Raw genomic sequence first — 16,771 nt, forward strand, 5'->3', positions numbered from 1 at the left:
GGCCTCTGCTGATGGTGCATGGATCCCCTCACCTCTGTTGCGGGATGGGCTTCCGGAAGCTGCTTGCCACAAGTTAGGCCCAATCACATCCCCCGCACACTGCCCCCAGGTGCAGCCCTCATCTAATTACTTGGTGATGTAGGGACAGGGTACAAAGGTCCAGCTGCCTTTCCCCAAATGAGGAACAACCCTGGAAGACCCTGTGACCTCCACAGCAGGGACCCCCCCAACACGCACACTGCCGTGGTCTCTGAAGTCACTGCAGCTCACACTGCCCTCTACCCAGAAATCCTCCCTCACCCCGGAGAAGTGTTCCCAAGATCACTTCCCAGTCAACCTCCTGCATACCAGTCTCCGCCTCAGAGGCTGCGCCCCGGGGAAGCCAGCCTGCAGTCTTGTGCGTTTTTAGAACTGAGTTTATCCTGTTTTGACTTGGCTGCCTTTGAACAGTGGCTCATGTGATGGGGCTGCGAAACCGAACAAGGTGTCTGAGGCAGGTGGAGGTGAATATGCGTTATTAGCCTTACTAGGGAGTGCCCTCATGTTCAGGTTTCTTGCCAGCTTCCCAGTCATAGATCTGAACTTGGGACAGTTCAGTTTTTGAGTAAATACTTTTTATTCTTTCAGTTTTTAATTGTTTAAAGAAACACATAATTTGGTTTCTGAAATGGAGTGTTTTTGTCTCTAATGATCAAACCGTCTAGGTTGGGCTGGCTCTGTGCCCTGGTGGTTGAGGTAGGCAGATTGCATATGGTCAACCATGCGGTCTGAATCTCAGTCCTACTTGCTTGAAAAACACACCAGGCAGGTGCATGTGTGCCTGTGAGCCCCGAATCCCAACAGGATGAAGAAATGGAGGAGAAAGGATTATGGTATGGCCATGTCCCCTTTCTCTGTCTCTCTTGGGTAAGTGCATGCACCCTGTGGCACATTAAAAAAAAAAACATGTATCCCTTCCCCCTGGCCTAGAAATATTGCTGTTCAGGCTGTCAAGGTTGTGTAAAAAGAAGCAGGCCTGCCTTTTACGGGCCGGTTGGTCTAATTGCTTTGGGAGCCTTGGTCATAGCCCTGTACCTATTTTTAAACTCTTCTATTTTCTAAGATACTATTTATTCCTCTTGCAGTTAATGCTTGTTTATTTAAGGACCTCTCTGTTGTCATTGTCACTTTTGGTTCCAGTTCAGTGGATCATGGATGTATTGGATGTTCTTGAACTGTGGTTCTAGTATGAGCTCCTAATTTATTGTTACTGTTCGGATGGGCTATGACATTTTATTTTTCCTGTTTAATTTCAAAGCTCTTTGTTTTCAAATTCATTTCCTCAGAAGAATTACCTTGTACATGCCCACTGTGTACCTCGGACAGAGGGAGTTGTGTTAGTACGACAGAAGGGATCCAGCTTGCCAAAGAGCTGGGAGCGACTTATCTCGAGCTGCACAGTCTCGATGACTTCTACATAGGGAAGTACTTCGGAGGTGTGGTAAGTGGAAATTCCTGCTATATACAGTCATTTGTCAGGCTGACTGCTTAGCTGGATTTTTCTAGAACTTCAATGAGAACGTTCATTTTAAAAGCATTTGTAGTCTTAACCTTGAGAAATGCCGTAAGATTAAATAGCAAAGATTTTATCCAGCTGCATTTATAATTTTGCTTTTCTCTCCAAATGCAACATTTTCTGTTGTCTCATGTAATATAATATTTTGGAAGCTTTTGTTTGGTGAAAAGTTATTGGTCTTTGCCGTACATATCAAACACATCTATTTAATGCAAACCCGTGATGTCAATTTTTATAGTGATCTTTATGCAGCTGAATGAGCCTGGCAGCCTGAATCAGTGGGCCCTCAGGGTTCTCTTTTATTTCTGTCTGCTGTCGTTTATCCTTGAACAACATGGGGGTTAGGGACAGTGACCTCCTGCACAGTTGAAAATCCACCTACAGAGACCAGCAGGTGGCATCGTGGTTGAGGTGCTGGACTCACTCATGGCTGACCGTGGTTTGAGTCCTGACCCTGGTGTCTTGCTTTCTCACTTACTCTCCCTCTGTTTCTCTTTGGGTTTCTCTGGTGAGCGCACAAGCCCTGTAGCGAACTAAAAAATAATAATGATAAATGAAATTAAATAATTAAAAAAAAAGATAATCTGCATATAACTTTTGACTGCCTCAAAACTTAAGTACTAATAATCCATGGTTGAGTAGAAGCCTTACCAATAACATAACAGTTGATTAATGCATTTTTTATGTTAAATGTGTTAAACACTGTCTTCTTTTCTTTTTTAATTTGTCAGAGGTGGCCTATATTCACTGGAGAGAGACAGAGAGATGGGGAGAATGAGAAAGTACCCCCATGAGGAATGGCCACACCACAGTCCCTTCTCTTCTATCTCTCTGTCCCTTGGGGACTCTGGGCACAAATATACACACACCCAGCATGTTTCCCAAGCCACCAGGTCTGGGACTTGAACCACACAGTCAGCTATGTGGGATCCAGCTGCCTTAACCACCATGCCACAGGCTGGCCCAAACATTGTATTCTTAGAATAAAGTAAGCTGTGGGACCAGCAGTTGGTGTAATGGCTATGTTGCTGGACTCCCATGTAGTCGACTGCGGTTCAAGTCCTGGACCCGCTGGCTTAAACTCAAGCCAGGCGCATGTGCGTGCATGCCCAAGATCCCGAGAGGAGAATGGAGGAGAAGGGATTGCAGCGTGACCGTTCTCCTTTAGGGGTGATTTCTCACTTTCTGCCTCTCTGTCTCTCTCTGTCCTTCTGGCGAGTACACACACCCTATAACAAAAACCTCTCAAAAGAAAAAGAAAAAAAAAAGAATAAAGTAATTTGAAAAAGAAAAGAGAAGAAAGAAAGGAAGGAAGGAAACGAAAAGAAGAAGGAAGGAAGGAGGAAAGGAAGGAGAGGAGGGGAGAAAGAAAAGAAAGAAAGAAAATGTTAGAAGGAAAATCATAAAGAAGAGACATAATTTATTGAAAAATGTGTTTACGCGGACCTGTGCAATTCAAACCTGTGGTGTCCGAGGGTCAACTGTAGTTAGAAGAATGATTTTCTTCCTATAGGTGTAATTCAGCAGGCTTTCACATCATCTTGGTTCTGTTGTAGTTCAAACCTCTTCAAGGAACCACGTGCACAGAGAGCTGCCTGGCGGACATGTGTGGACTCGGGCTGCTTGCTCCATTACAGTCGCATGTATTAAGCACTGCAGTCCTTGCCAGACTCATCTTTTAAAAACATATTTGTTCTTTGTGCATGGTGGAGTGTGTGCACAAGAGAGGAGAGGTGAGGAAGGGAGGGAGGAACACCCTCCACAGGTCTGGGTATGCCGTGCTCGCCTTCCTGCAGTGCCCCCGTCTATCGGATCTTGGGCACGTGCATGCATTCCTGGTGTGTCGGGACAGAGATTCAAACCCGTCACTGTGTGGGATCCGGCTTCTCTTGAGCAGCCAGTTACCACTGTACCATGGAGCCAGCCCTGAGGCTCATTTTAACACACAACACCTCCGTCTAGGACTGTGATGTCCTTGGAGAATACTGTAGGGTTGTGTCGTTTAAGAACTTATGTATAGAACTTTGTTTCCAGCCCTCCAAAAGGATTCTACATAGGCCAACTTGATAAACATTGATGAGAGGTTAAAATCGAAGAACCCAGTGGATTTACACTAAGCAGCAGTAGTTTGAAATTCTCTGTCAGTTCCCCAGCTCTTCACTGAGTAGTCTTATCAATATGCCAGAATATTCATGACGGAAGTTCAGGTTGAAATGCTGAGGTGTCTGCAGATGATTATAGATATTTTATTTGTTCTCGAGTTAAGTGAACTAGGTAAAATAAGAACCAAATACAAAAAGTACTAATTCTATCAAATATGGATGACTTTTTGTTTTCACCCAGTAACATAAAGAAACAATAATACAGCATTAAGTAAGCTATACTCACTAATATTATCAATGACTGTAAGAAACCTTTGTCATACTTATTTTCAAAATAATTATTTATTTTATTTTATTTATTATTATTTAATTTGCTACAGGCATACATGGTAACCAGAGAAAGACAGAGAGAGAAAACAAGCCTGGGACTTGCAGGTCTGGGACTCGAACTGCACTCAGCCATGCAGGGAGTACAGTGCCTTAACCACCATGCCATCTGATGGCCCCTGTTATGTTTATTTATTTATTAATTTTTTAGAGAGATTTTTGCCATAAAATGCGTGTGTTCGTAGGAGAGACAGAGAGAGACAGAAAGGGAGAAATTGCCTCCCAGGGGGATGACCATAGTGCAATCCCTTCTCCTCAGTTCTCTTCTTGGAATTTGGGGCATACATGCACACTTGCCTGGTGTGAGTTTTAAGCCACCAGGTCTGGGACTCAAGCCGTGTCGACTATGTGGGAGGCCAGCAATGTAGCCATTGTGCCACCTGCTAGTCCCTTCTCTCTTATTTATTTACCCTGTGCATGGAAAGATAGGAGAAATCTAATTTACCTGTCAAGCAGATTATATTGTTGTGGCTTTTCTTTCTTTTATTCAAATTATTATTTATTTAATTTTATTTATTATTATTATTTTGTTTTAATTTGATCAGAGAGAGAGAGAGAAAACAAGCCATCAGGTCTGGGACTCAACTGTGGTCGGCCATTTAGAAGTGCCTTCACCACCAGAGCACCTGCCGGCCCTATGTTGTGGTTTAGAAAAGAAAAACACTTCATTTGGTCAGGAAGCATGCATTTCCCTGAAATACCCAGGACGTTGGGGAAAGAAAGATGCTTTGGTTTCCTTGATTGGATGGTGTCACTCATTGGATTTAGTTTCATTTGTTTGGAGAATGGTTCGGGAGCCTTAGGCCTCCTTGACCCTGTTCCAGGATCCCCACAGGGCACAAGTAGATGGAGCCACGGGGAGGTGCCCTGCTGCAGCTGGCACCCCCTTTCTAGAGTTGCACCACCCCGAATGGCAGCCTCTAGTCACATGTGGCTGTTTAAACCAATTCAAATAAAACAAGACAAAATTCCGGCCCTCAAGCACTCTAGCCACATTTCAGGTGCTCCGCAGTGACACGTGCCGGTGCTGCTGCGTTGCACGGTGCAGGCGTTACAGAGCAGTCCCAGCCTCACAGAAAGGTCTGATGGACAGGGCTGTGGCTGTGCACCATCACCCAGGACCCCCGAATACTTTTTTTTTTCCCTTCTTTTTTTGAGAGGTTTTTGCTATCGGGCATGTGCGCTCACCAGAAAGACAGAGAGAGACATAGAGACAGAAAGTGAGAAATCACCCACCGGGGGGATGGCCACGCCGCAATCTCTTCTCCATTCTCCTCTCGGGATCTTGGGCATGCAGGCACACGCACCGGGTGTGAGTTTAAGCCACCAGGTTCGGGACTCGAATCATGGTCGACTACATAGGAGTCCAGCAACATAGCCATTATGCTAATTGCTGGTCCTGAGACCCCCGAATTCTGTGGCCAGTGGTCCCGAGTCTACTTCAGGGGGCTGTGCAGGCAGGCCTCTCTCCTGGGCTCATTCTCCTGAAGGTGTTCTGCGTTGCTAGGGGAGGTCTGCTCCTCCAGGCTTAGGCTGGGGCAGGGGTCCTCTTAGAGTCCAGGAGTTAGGGGCCAGCTCTCCCTGTGTTACACAGATTTCTGAAGAGCCTGCAAATTTTAATCTAAATCTGGGCTGCATGCTTTGAGGATGATACTTTTGTCAAAGCAAGAGTATAGAATGTATATTATATTTTACTGGCTAAAAGAGGCATTCACCACAGAGAGAGAGAGAGAGATGGGGGGGCAGACAGCAGACAAAGTGAAAAAGAACCCCTGTGTGGGATGGTCACACTGCAATCCCTTCTTCCATTCCTCCTTTCTGGATTCTAGGTACACATCCACACACTCCTGGTATGTTTCTCAAGTTGTCAAGGTCCAGGACTCCAGTCATGCAGTCAGCCATGCGAGATCCAGCTTTCAGAACCACCACCCCACCGGTGCTGGAATATCTTATCTTTTTTAAATTTAATTTATTATTATTATTTTAATTTTTTATAGGGCATGTGTGCACACACGAGAGAGAGAGAGAGAGAGAGAAAGAGAGAGAGAGAGGGAGGGAGGGAGAGAGAATGAGAGAAAATAAATGAGAAAACAAGCTACTAGGTCTAGGATTTGAACTGTGGTTTACTGTGTGGGAGTCCAGTGCTTTAACTACCATGCCACCTGTTGGCCCCTCATGACCCTCTAGAATATCTTTTGTGTAACAGTTTGTTCCCTTGATTATCAATGTTTAAATATTTAGGTATGTGGTAGGTGTACCTACATTTGTGCCTTTTTTTAAAAAGTTTTTGCCATAAGTTATGTGGGGTTGCTAGAGAGAGACAGAGAGAGAGGGAAAGTGAGAAATCACCCTCCGGGGGTACAGCCATGACACAATCCCTTCCTTCTAGTCACCTCTCAGGATTGTGGGCACGTATGCAGACACGCCCAATGTGATTCTCAGCCAGGCCTGGTACTTGAACTGCTTTCGGCTATGTGGGAGTCCAGCACCTTAACCACCGCCACCTGCTGTCCCTTCCATTTGGTGCTTTATACCTGAGACTCAATGTAGGGCACAGGCCTGGGGCTATGTAAGTATGTGTGGATGAGATTTTTAATTTGTAAAGAAAAGGACTGATTTCAAAGAAATTTGCTTAAGAGAACAAAGGGATTTTCCTAGCTGATAGGAATATCTGAAGACCGAGCAAGATCTGTTTGTGCCGTGAATTTCACTGGTATTAACTGCAGTGGTTGCCTACTAGGAAAATTATTGACAGCCATGCAGCTGTAGTGCTTGGCTTGCTTGATTACTTGAGAGAATAAACAGTTCCTTTATAAATGGGTAGTCTGTTTATGCTTAGGCATGGCATAATCTTCACTAGACATTCTTTTTGCCTGTTTAATTTTAGATGTTTGCTACAGGTTGCATGCACTCACTGAAGAGAGACAGAGAGAGAGAGAGTAGGAATGTGAAAGATCATCCCCCAGGGGGCATAGCCATGCCACAGTCCCTTCTCCATTTTCCTCCTGGTATTTTGGGTACACATACTTGTGCGCCTTTTTGGTCTTTCAAGCCACCGTGTCCGGAACTCGAACTGCAGAATAGGCCATGTGGGATCCAGCACCTTAACGTCCATGCTACCTGCTGGCCCACTAGACATATTTTTTTAATTAAAAAAATGTTGTTTATTAGTGTTTGTTAATGTGTACATATATATGGTGCTGACATTAAAAACATTTGACATCAGGACCAGCAGGTGGTGTAGTGGTTAAGGTGTTGGACTCTCACATGGTTGACCTCATTCAAGTCCCGAACCCGGAAGCTTGAAACTCATGCTGGGCGTGAGTTGTGTGTGTGTGTGTGTGCATGTGTGCATACACGCGTGCCCCAAGTTCCGAGAGGATAATGGAGGAGAAACGATTGCAGAGTGGCCATTCCCCTTTGAGGGTGATTTCTCACTTTCCCTCTCTCTCTCTTTTCGGTGAGTGTATGCACACTATAGCGAAAAAAAAAAAAATGGTGACTGTGATTTGGAGTACAGATAATCACGTCAGATGTATAATGTTGTTGGACCTTTAGTTAAAATTTGATTCTCGTTGTAGTTGGAGTACTTTATGATTCAAGCCTTAAATCAGAAGACAAGTGAGAAGATGAAGAAAAGGAAAATGAGCAACTCCTTTCATGGAATTAGACCGCCTCAGCTTGAACAGCCAGGTGCGGTTACTCCCCACGTCCTGACATTCAGCAGTTATTTGTTGCCGATCATTCCTTACGGGCCTTGGAGCGGTTCTTCTCAAGTCTGAGCATGCTCAGGACCTACCTGACGTTCTGATTCAGTACACCTGGGCAAGGGTCCTGCGTCTGCTTTCAAAAACTTCCCAGATGAGACTGAAGTGGGTGGGACTGGGACCACATCTGCAAGTTGTCTTGAAGTCTAAACTATTGATTCTTAAAAATGGCGTGTGTGGGACCAGCAGGTGGTGTGGTGGTGGTTAAGGTGCTGGACACTCCCACATGGCCAACCATGGCTCGAGTCCTGGACCTAGAGGCTTGCTTTCTCACTTTCACTTTCTCTCTCTCCTCTCTCTCTCATCTCTCTCTGGTCAAGTTAAAGTAAATGAATGAATAAATTAAATAATTAATTTTTAAAAAATGGCATGTGTGATGCAGAACTGTTGTAGACCACGGTGTAATGTGAAATAGCTACCGTATGCAGGACAAGAACCCTGCTTGGATTCTGGGTCAATAAAAACATCTGAAAGATGTTCTTGGAACACTTGGGTAGAATTTAAAGTAGACTGGAAATGAGATGATATTGGAAATCTTACTAATTTTTAGTATGGTAATGATACAGTGAGTATAGCAGACTGTTACTATTTTTAGATGAATGTGAAAGTGTTTTGGAGCCAAAGTTTGCTAATGACTGCAGCTTATTTTTTTAAATGGCTCTGTGCATGTGCGTGTCTGTCTAGAGCTAAGGCAAAAATAATAGCAGGCTGCTGATTGCTGGATTTAAGGAGGATACATGTATGCTCATTGTATCATTCTTTTAAAAGTTCTTAATTCCAGGTTAGAGGAAACTGCAATAAAAATAAATACAGTTGCGGGAACCAGCAGTTAGCGTAATAGCTATGTCGCTGGACTCCCACGTAGTTGACTGCGGTTCGCGTCCCGGACCCAGTGGCATAAAACTCACGCTGGGCGCGTGTGCGTGTGTGCCCAAGATCCCGAGAGGAGAATGGAGGAGAAGGGATTGCAGCATGGCCATCCCCCCTGGGGGGTGATTTCTTGCTTTCTGTTTCTCTGTCTGGCAAGCTCACGCACCCTATAGTGAAAAATCTCTCCAAAAAATAAAATAAATAAATAAATAAATAAATACAGTTGCCTCAACTATTACCAGATTTTTTGTGTGTGTAATTTTGTGATAGGAATAGTAGGTTAGTAAGTACTCTATTGGACCAATTTACTTTGGATTTTTTGTTTGTTTGTTTGTTTGTTTTTGGTAGAGGTTTTTGCCTTAGGGCATGTGTGCTCACCAGAGAGAGAGAGAGAAAGAGAAACACTGAGAGGGAAAGTGAGGAATCACTCCTGGGGTTATGGCCACACCACATTCCCTTCTTTTCCATTCTCCTCTTGGGATCTTGGGCATGCACACACAGCGCCCAGTGTGTTTCAAGCCCCTTAGGCATAGTCCCGAACTGCTGTTGGCCATGTGAGAGTCTAATGACATAACCGCTCTGCCCTCTGCTGTCATCCTTTTGGAAGTATGCTTACCAGAGAGACAGAGACAGAAAGCAAGAAATCATCCTCTGATGGGATGGCCACGCCACAATCCCTTCTCCTCCATTCTCCTCTCAGGACCTTGGGCACGCATGCACAGATGCCCAGTGTGAGTTTAAAGCCACTGGATCTAGGATTTGAATCACAGTTGACTACGTGAAAGTCCAGTTACGTAACCAGTATGCCATCTGCTGATCCTCATTTGCAGTTTTTTTAAAAGGCAGATACATAGATCATAAATGACATACACTTGGCTTTGAACTTCATAGTGTGCAAAGTGAAAGGAGAAACATTTGTTACATAGCAAAACCTTGGGCCCTTAAATGCTTTCTGGACAGAAGGTGGGGAGGAATAAGTAATATAGCTCGCTGGATAGAAGGTGGGGAGGAATAAGTAATATAGCTCGCTGGACAGAAGGTGGGGAGGAATAAGTAATACAGCTCGCTGGACAGAAGGTGGGGAGGAATAAGTAATACAGCTCGCTGGACAGAAGGTGGGGAGGAATAAGTAATACAGCTCGCTGGACAGAAGGTGGGGAGGAATAAGTAATACAGCTCGCTGGACAGAAGGTGGGGAGGAATAAGTAATACAGCTCGCTGGACAGAAGGTGGGGAGGAATAAGTAATACAGCTCGCTGGACAGAAGGTGGGGAGGAATAAGTAATACAGCTCGCTGGACAGAAGGTGGGGAGGAATAAGTAATACAGCTCGCTGGACAGAAGGTGGGGAGGAATAAGTAATACAGCTCGCTGGACAGAAGGTGGGGAGGAATAAGTAATACAGCTCGCTGGACAGAAGGTGGGGAGGAATAAGTAATACAGCTCGCTGGACAGAAGGTGGGGAGGAATAAGTAATACAGCTCGCTGGACAGAAGGTGGGGAGGAATAAGTAATATAGCTCACTGGACAGAAGGTGGGGAGGAATAAGTAATATAGCTCACTGGATAGTTTTCAGTTCTTACTGATCAAGAACTGAAAACATACCAGTGCCTTGGAGAAAGCAAAACAGTTCATGTCACTTAGCAGTGAAAGAAATTTCATAAGTGGTTTTCTGCCTGGGGTCACTACTGATATAGGGGTCTGGTTTTCTGCCTGGGGTCACTACTGATATGGGGGTCTGGGCCTTTAAAAGTGTCCTTTCAAGGAATGCAGTCTCAGCTTTCACAGGGCTTCTTGTCCCCTTCTGTTAAGAAAGCTCGAGGTACCACATGCTGCATAGCCCCAGAGCCTGGGACGAAGCAGTGTGGGTTTACATTTGTTCCGGGGCTGCCTTGTTCCATGGCCGGATCCTGGGCTCTGGGCATGTGGCCTCCAGACAGTTCCCAGCATTTAAGGTTCTGTGAGCATGCCACAGGCAGTAAAAAGGGGCCGGAACAGGATCCTTGCAGGGAGAACCCGGCCTCCAAAGTACCTCGTCACTACCTTCTTTAATAGCCTCATTGGCTGTTAGAATAGAGGATCTTCATTGCTAAAGAAGGTTGAATTCACAACTGTCCCTTCCCTCAGCTGTGTTGGATCCAAATGTGACTGCAGGGACCAGCAGTTAGCGTAATGGCTATGTTGCTGGACTCCCACGTAGTCAACGACAGTTCGAGTCCCGGACCTGGTGGCTTAAACTCTTGCCGGGCACGTGTGCCTGGGTACCCAAGATCCTGAGAGGAGAATGGAGGAGAAGGGATTGCGGTGTGGCCATCCCCCCTGGGGGGTGATTTCTCGCTTTCTGTCTCTCTGTGTCTCTCTGTCTTTCTGGCAAGCACAGGCGCCCTATAGCAAAAACCTCTCAAAAAAAAAAAAAAATGTGACTGCAGACATTTTACGGGGAGTCTCTGTAAGGGCACGGTGTGTGTACTCTGCATTGATCCAGGGCTAGCGTCTCTTTGTTGGAGATCAGACTCGTGAATGGAACGTCACATCCTTTGGGAAGTTACGGAGGACAGTGAACACTTGGAGGAGGTGTACTGAGTGGGAAAGCCTAATTCTGGGAAGCACTTTTTACTAGGGGAAGAATACTACTTTTAGGATCAAAGTAGAATGGTCAGGATGGTTTCAAACCATAGAGTTCCTGACTTGGGGAAGTTGCAGGATTTAAAAAGCACCTTCCACCTTCACTTCCTGCCCCAGGAGAGAGAGGACTTCAGAACTTATCCCAGGCTGTATTTTCTGTCAGGCAGAAGTAATAATGATAACAGAAGGGTGAAGTTCAGTATTAACAGGAGTATATTATTTTGGGACACCCATATAATGAAAAATGTTATTTTATTGTTCGTGTTGTTAGTAGGTTTTATATTTACTGTGTAAAATGTAAACATAGTATTTGTGTTTGTGTATCTTATAAAATTCGTCAATCCCTCAGTAATTTGTTTATACATGTTCCTAAATTAGGTTGAGCTTTACAGAATTATTCTTTTGTAGGTTAAAGTAGTTCAGTATTGGCAATTTCTTTCTTTTTCTTTTAAAAGAAATTTTTGCTATAGGGTACATGTGCTCATAGAGAGACAGAGATAGGCAGAGAGACAGAAAGTGAGAAATCATCCCCTAGGGGAGGATGGCTACACTGTAGTCCCTTCTCCTCCCATCTCCTCTTGGCATCTTAGGCACGCACACACGCATGCCTGCCCAGCATGAGTTTAAGCCACCAGGTCTGGGACTCAAACCGCGTCGACTATGTGGGAGTCCAGCAACGTAACCATTACGCCATCTACTGGTCCCAATATTGGCAATTTCTTATGATTCAACCACTGTCATTTTAAAATATTATTTTGGTTGTGTTTAAAGTAAACTTGAAATCATTGGGTCCAAGGACTTTAAAGCGGCGTTTATTATTTTCATTTTTATCTTTTGAAACAGAAAAAATGCCTGTCCTAAAGGCTGAAGCATCCCATTACAATTCCGACTTAAACAGCTTGCTGTCCTGCTGCCAGTGTGTGGACGTGGTGTTCTACCATCCAGACGTGAAGGACGTGGTCGAGGCCCACAAGATCGTGCTCTGCGCCGTCAGCCACGTGTTCATGCTGCTTTTCAATGTGAAGAGTCCCAGCGACATCCAGGACGCCAGCATCATCCACACCACCCAGGACCTCTTTGCTGTAAACCGAGACGCCACGTTTCCAGGTGCTAGCCAGGAGTCCTCAGGCAACCCGCCCCTGCGCGTCATCGTGAAGGACGTCCTCTTCTGCTCCTGTTTGTCAGACATTCTGCGCTTCATTTATTCAGGTATCTTGGCCATGGTTTCGGTTGCTCACACCCTCTTAACACTTCTGAAATGAAATATGCGAGCCCTCAAGAGGACTGGGTAATGTTACATTTATCCTCATCCTAGTTTCTGAGGTGCAGCTTATACATGGAATATTTCTTTCACTTGTGGGAACTGGCCCAAGCTTCTGTCTTCCTTACAAATTTATTTGCCTTTTTTCTCCACCAGTTTTTTTTTTGTTTATTGTGGTAAAATATACCTAACATAAAATTTGCCATCTTAGCCATGTTTTAGTATAGAGTTCAGTGTATTAAATGCATACTTAATGTTGTATATTAAGAAGACACACACGAGCTCGGCATCTCATAGAACTGAAACCATTTCCTGTAAACACTGGCTCTCCATTTCCCCTTCCCCCAGACAGCCACCGTGCTGTTTTCTGTCTCTGTGATTTCGACGACCCTCAGTGCCTCCTGCACGTGGGATCACGCGGTTTTTGTCTATCTGTGACTGGTTCTTTCACTTCCTATAATGCCTCAGGGTTTCACCTAAGCCATCGCATATGTCAGGCTCCCCTTCCTGAAGCCGAGGGATGTGGCGCTGTGCATCTGCGCCCTGTGTTTATCCACGCCCTGGCTGGTGGGCACAGGGTGTTTCCGCTGTCCTGGCTGTTGTGAGCAGTGCTGTTGAGAGCGTGGATGTACAAATACTTATTTTGGAGATCCTGCTTTCAGTTCCTTGGGGTGTATTTCCAGAAGTGGAATTGCTAGATCATATGGGCATTTTATTTTTAAATTTTAGTTTTGCTTTAGGGCATGTGTGCTCTCCAGTGAGAGACAGAGGGTGGGAAAGTGAGAAATCGCACACACACACACACACACACACACCCCGGGGGGGGCATGGCCACACTGCAATCCCCTTTCCTCCGTTCTCCTCTCAGGAGGGCACACAGACTTGCATCAGCATGTGTTTGCAAGCCACTGGGCCTGGGACTTGAACCACACAGTCAGCCACGTGGGATCTAACTGCCTTAACCATCATGCCACCTGGCTGGTCCTTATTTGTAATTTTTTTGTTGGTTTTTGTTTTTATTTATGCCATAGGGCACATGAGCTCACCAAAGAGAGACAGAGAAAGGGAATGTGAAAAATTGCTCCCTGGGGGGATGGCCATACTACAGTCCCTCCTCCTCCAGTTTCCTCTTGGGCTTTAAGGCATGCACACATACGTGCCCAGGGTGCTTTTCAAAGCTGTTGGGCTGGGGACTTGAACCATGGGAATCTAGTGCCTCAACCACTACACCACCTTCTGGCCCTTAAATTTTTTTTTAAAGAAACTGCCATACTGTTTTTCATGGTGGCTGTGCTATCTTTTATTCCTGTCAACAGTGCACAAAGATTCTTTGCCAACCTTGTTACTTTGGGCTTTTTATGGGGGGTGGACTGGCAGAATAGTCACTGTCTTATTGGGTGTAGTCTTTCACTGTAGCTTGGTTTACAGTTCCTGTGATGTAGAACATCTTGGCACATGCTTATTATCCTTGTCATGAGATTTTAATCTACTTGTAAAAACCATCTCCTACTGAGTATGTAATTTTTTTAATCCAAACTATGAAATGTAGGACTTTATTGTCTATTTTAACTTTTAAAAATAAAAAATATAACTTAAAACAATTTTCCAAGGATATGTGAAATCAGGTGTCTACACCTAAAACTGAGGTAATCAGTCTTTGGTTTGATTCAGATTTTGGAGAGGATAAAGGAGAGAGATTGCTCACTAGAGGAGCTAGAATTCAATGTTTCAGCTTAATTCAGGCTGAGATCTGATTAAGTTTGATCATGGCTGTCTTAGACTTTGCCCTTCTTCCCTTACTCTGTTTTAAGATTCAGTTTATGATTTTTCTACTTATCCTTTTAAAAACTCAGTAATGGGGCAGCAGATAGTGTGGTGGTTAAGGTCCTGGATTTTCACATGGCTGACTGTGGTTCGAGTCTCAGACCTGAAGACTTGAAGATCCCTACAGGTGCGTGTGTGTGAGCACCCAAAGTCCCAAGAGGAGAATGGAAGAGAAGGGATTGTGGTATAGCCATTCCCCCAGGGAGTGATTTCTCACTTTCCCTCTTTCTCTGTATCTGGTGAGTGTAACACCCTGTAGCAAAGTAATAAACAAACTAATTAAAAAGTAGCAATTATAACCAGAAGAATAGAAATTTTATTTGATTCATTTTAGTAAATGAGTTGAAGGTCTCACATCTGTGTCCCATATAAGAAGGAGAAAGAATTGATGTGAAATTATTTTTATTTGTGTTTATTTTGAGAGGGAGAAAGACAGGTACTCCAACAGGGCCACCTTTTGCTGTGACATGGCCCGCCAGCCTTCCAGCCAGGATCATGGCTGTGCTTGTGTGTACACTTGGCGCGTTCAGGTTGCCCTGGGATCTGGAGTTGGGGCTTTCCCATGTGGCTCTGGTAACATGCAGCAGTGCCCTCCACCTGTGCCACCGTGGCTGGGTCATAAAATGCTTTTATTTATTTATTTTTTTTGGTGAGGTTATCGCTCTAGGGCGCGTGCGATTGCCAGAAAGACAGAGACAGACGGAGAGACAGAAAGCGAGAAATCACCCCCCAGGGGGAATGACCACGCTGCAATCCCTTCTCCTCCATTCTCCTCTCAGGATCTTGGGCACGCACGCACACGCGCCGGCATGAGTTTAAGCCACCAGGTCCGGGACTCAAACTACAGTCGACTACGTGGGAATCCAGTGATGTAACTATTACGCCATCTGCTGGTCACCATAAGATCATTTTTAAAGTAAGCATCTAAATATAAATTTTCTAATGACTTATTTATTTTCTTTATTAATTTATATTTTTATTGCTAGAGGGACATACATTTGTCAGAGAGAAACAGGGTTAAAGAGAGAGGGGAAGGAGAAAGTGCCCTCCAGTTGGGTATAGTCATGCCTTCTTTGCCATTTCTTTAACCTGTTGGGATTTGGGGCACACACAGAACCTGGCCAGGACCAGGATTAAAATGCATGGTTAGCCACGTGAGTTCCGGTTCCTATAACCACTAGGCCACAGGACTAGCCTGACTCTTCTTTAATTTTCTTTTGCTGCTTGGAATCATGTACTGATGAAATATGAAGTTAAGGTCACTCCCTCTCTGGAATGTGTCTGGAGAAACATTTATAATCTGTTTTTAGACTTTAAAATGGAACAGATAAGTTTATGAAGGTTTACTAATGCAGAAACAAGTATTATCTCATATAGTTAAGAGATTTTGCGGCAATGTTTATTCAAGTGGTTGACATTAAAAAATAAGAATAGTGGGACCAGCAGTTAGTGTAATGGCTATGTCGCTGGACTCCCACATAGTCTACTGCAGTTCGAGTCCCGGACCCGGTGGCTTAAACTCACGCTGGGCGCTTGTGTGTGCATGCCCAAGATCCCGAGAGGAGAATGGAGGAGAAGGGATTGCAGCATGACCGTCTCCCCTGGGGGTGATTTCTCGCTTTCTGTCTCTCTGTCTGTTTCTGCCTCTCTGGCGAATGCACGCGCCCTGTAGCAAAAATCTCTCCAGAAAAAAAAAATAAGAATAGTTTTTCCATTTGGGTTGTGGTTATATAATCTTGCATTTTAAAATTTAAGTTATAATTGGAAAAGTATAGTTAGTGTGCCAGCTTATGTGAATATTGAGTAGAATTTGGTGGAAGGTCATGAGTGCTGGTTTGGGACAGTACAGATAAGCACCCATCCAGCCCACAAGCTCCTCCAACATGGCGGAGTCCCTGTAAGTTTCAGCTGAATTAAGGAGTAAGCACTAGTAGCCGGGAATTACCATATGAATAAGGCCGCCAGTTAGGACTGCATTTAGTGTTACAGATTTTAGTGTTTAAACTGAGAGTTTCACATTTCAGATTTAAGAATAATTTTGAAAAACTAAAGTGTTTACATGTTGAAAGGAAAAAATGTTTTTTAATGACATGTAAAGAAACGCGAAGAATGTGTTAGGCTTTCTTTTTGATGATAATACGGTTGAAATTATATGAATTATTCAGCAAGTTTCCCACAGTCCTTTGAATAGTTTCAAAGCACATGAACACTTTGAAGTCAGTTGGATCTTCTTTGATGTGGTAGCAGTAAAGAGCAAGATGAATCTCGTAATGGAAACTGCCTCGCTTCCTCACAGAGGGCGATTTTTTCCTTCTACCTGCAAAATGAGTGCACGCAGCCCCAGCTGTGGTAGCGCGCTGGTCAATGGTGCTGTTCAGCAG

General features: G+C 44.5%; 1 protein-coding gene across 1 annotated transcript in view; it reads left to right on the top strand.

The window, feature by feature from the left end:
- RHOBTB3 (Rho related BTB domain containing 3) overlaps window positions 1-16,771 on the top strand; it is a 74,025-nt gene that overhangs the window by 14,910 nt on the left and 42,344 nt on the right. Inside the window, exons 4-6 of the mRNA XM_006169853.1 lie at window positions 1,326-1,480; window positions 7,626-7,737; window positions 12,149-12,514. Of these exons, the coding sequence (XP_006169915.1) occupies window positions 1,326-1,480; window positions 7,626-7,737; window positions 12,149-12,514 (633 nt within the window). The remainder of the gene's footprint in view (window positions 1-1,325; window positions 1,481-7,625; window positions 7,738-12,148; window positions 12,515-16,771) is intronic.

Source organism: Tupaia chinensis, unplaced genomic scaffold (assembly GCF_000334495.1).
Source record: "Tupaia chinensis unplaced genomic scaffold, TupChi_1.0 Scaffold147554_1, whole genome shotgun sequence".
NCBI lineage: Eukaryota > Metazoa > Chordata > Mammalia > Scandentia > Tupaiidae > Tupaia > Tupaia belangeri.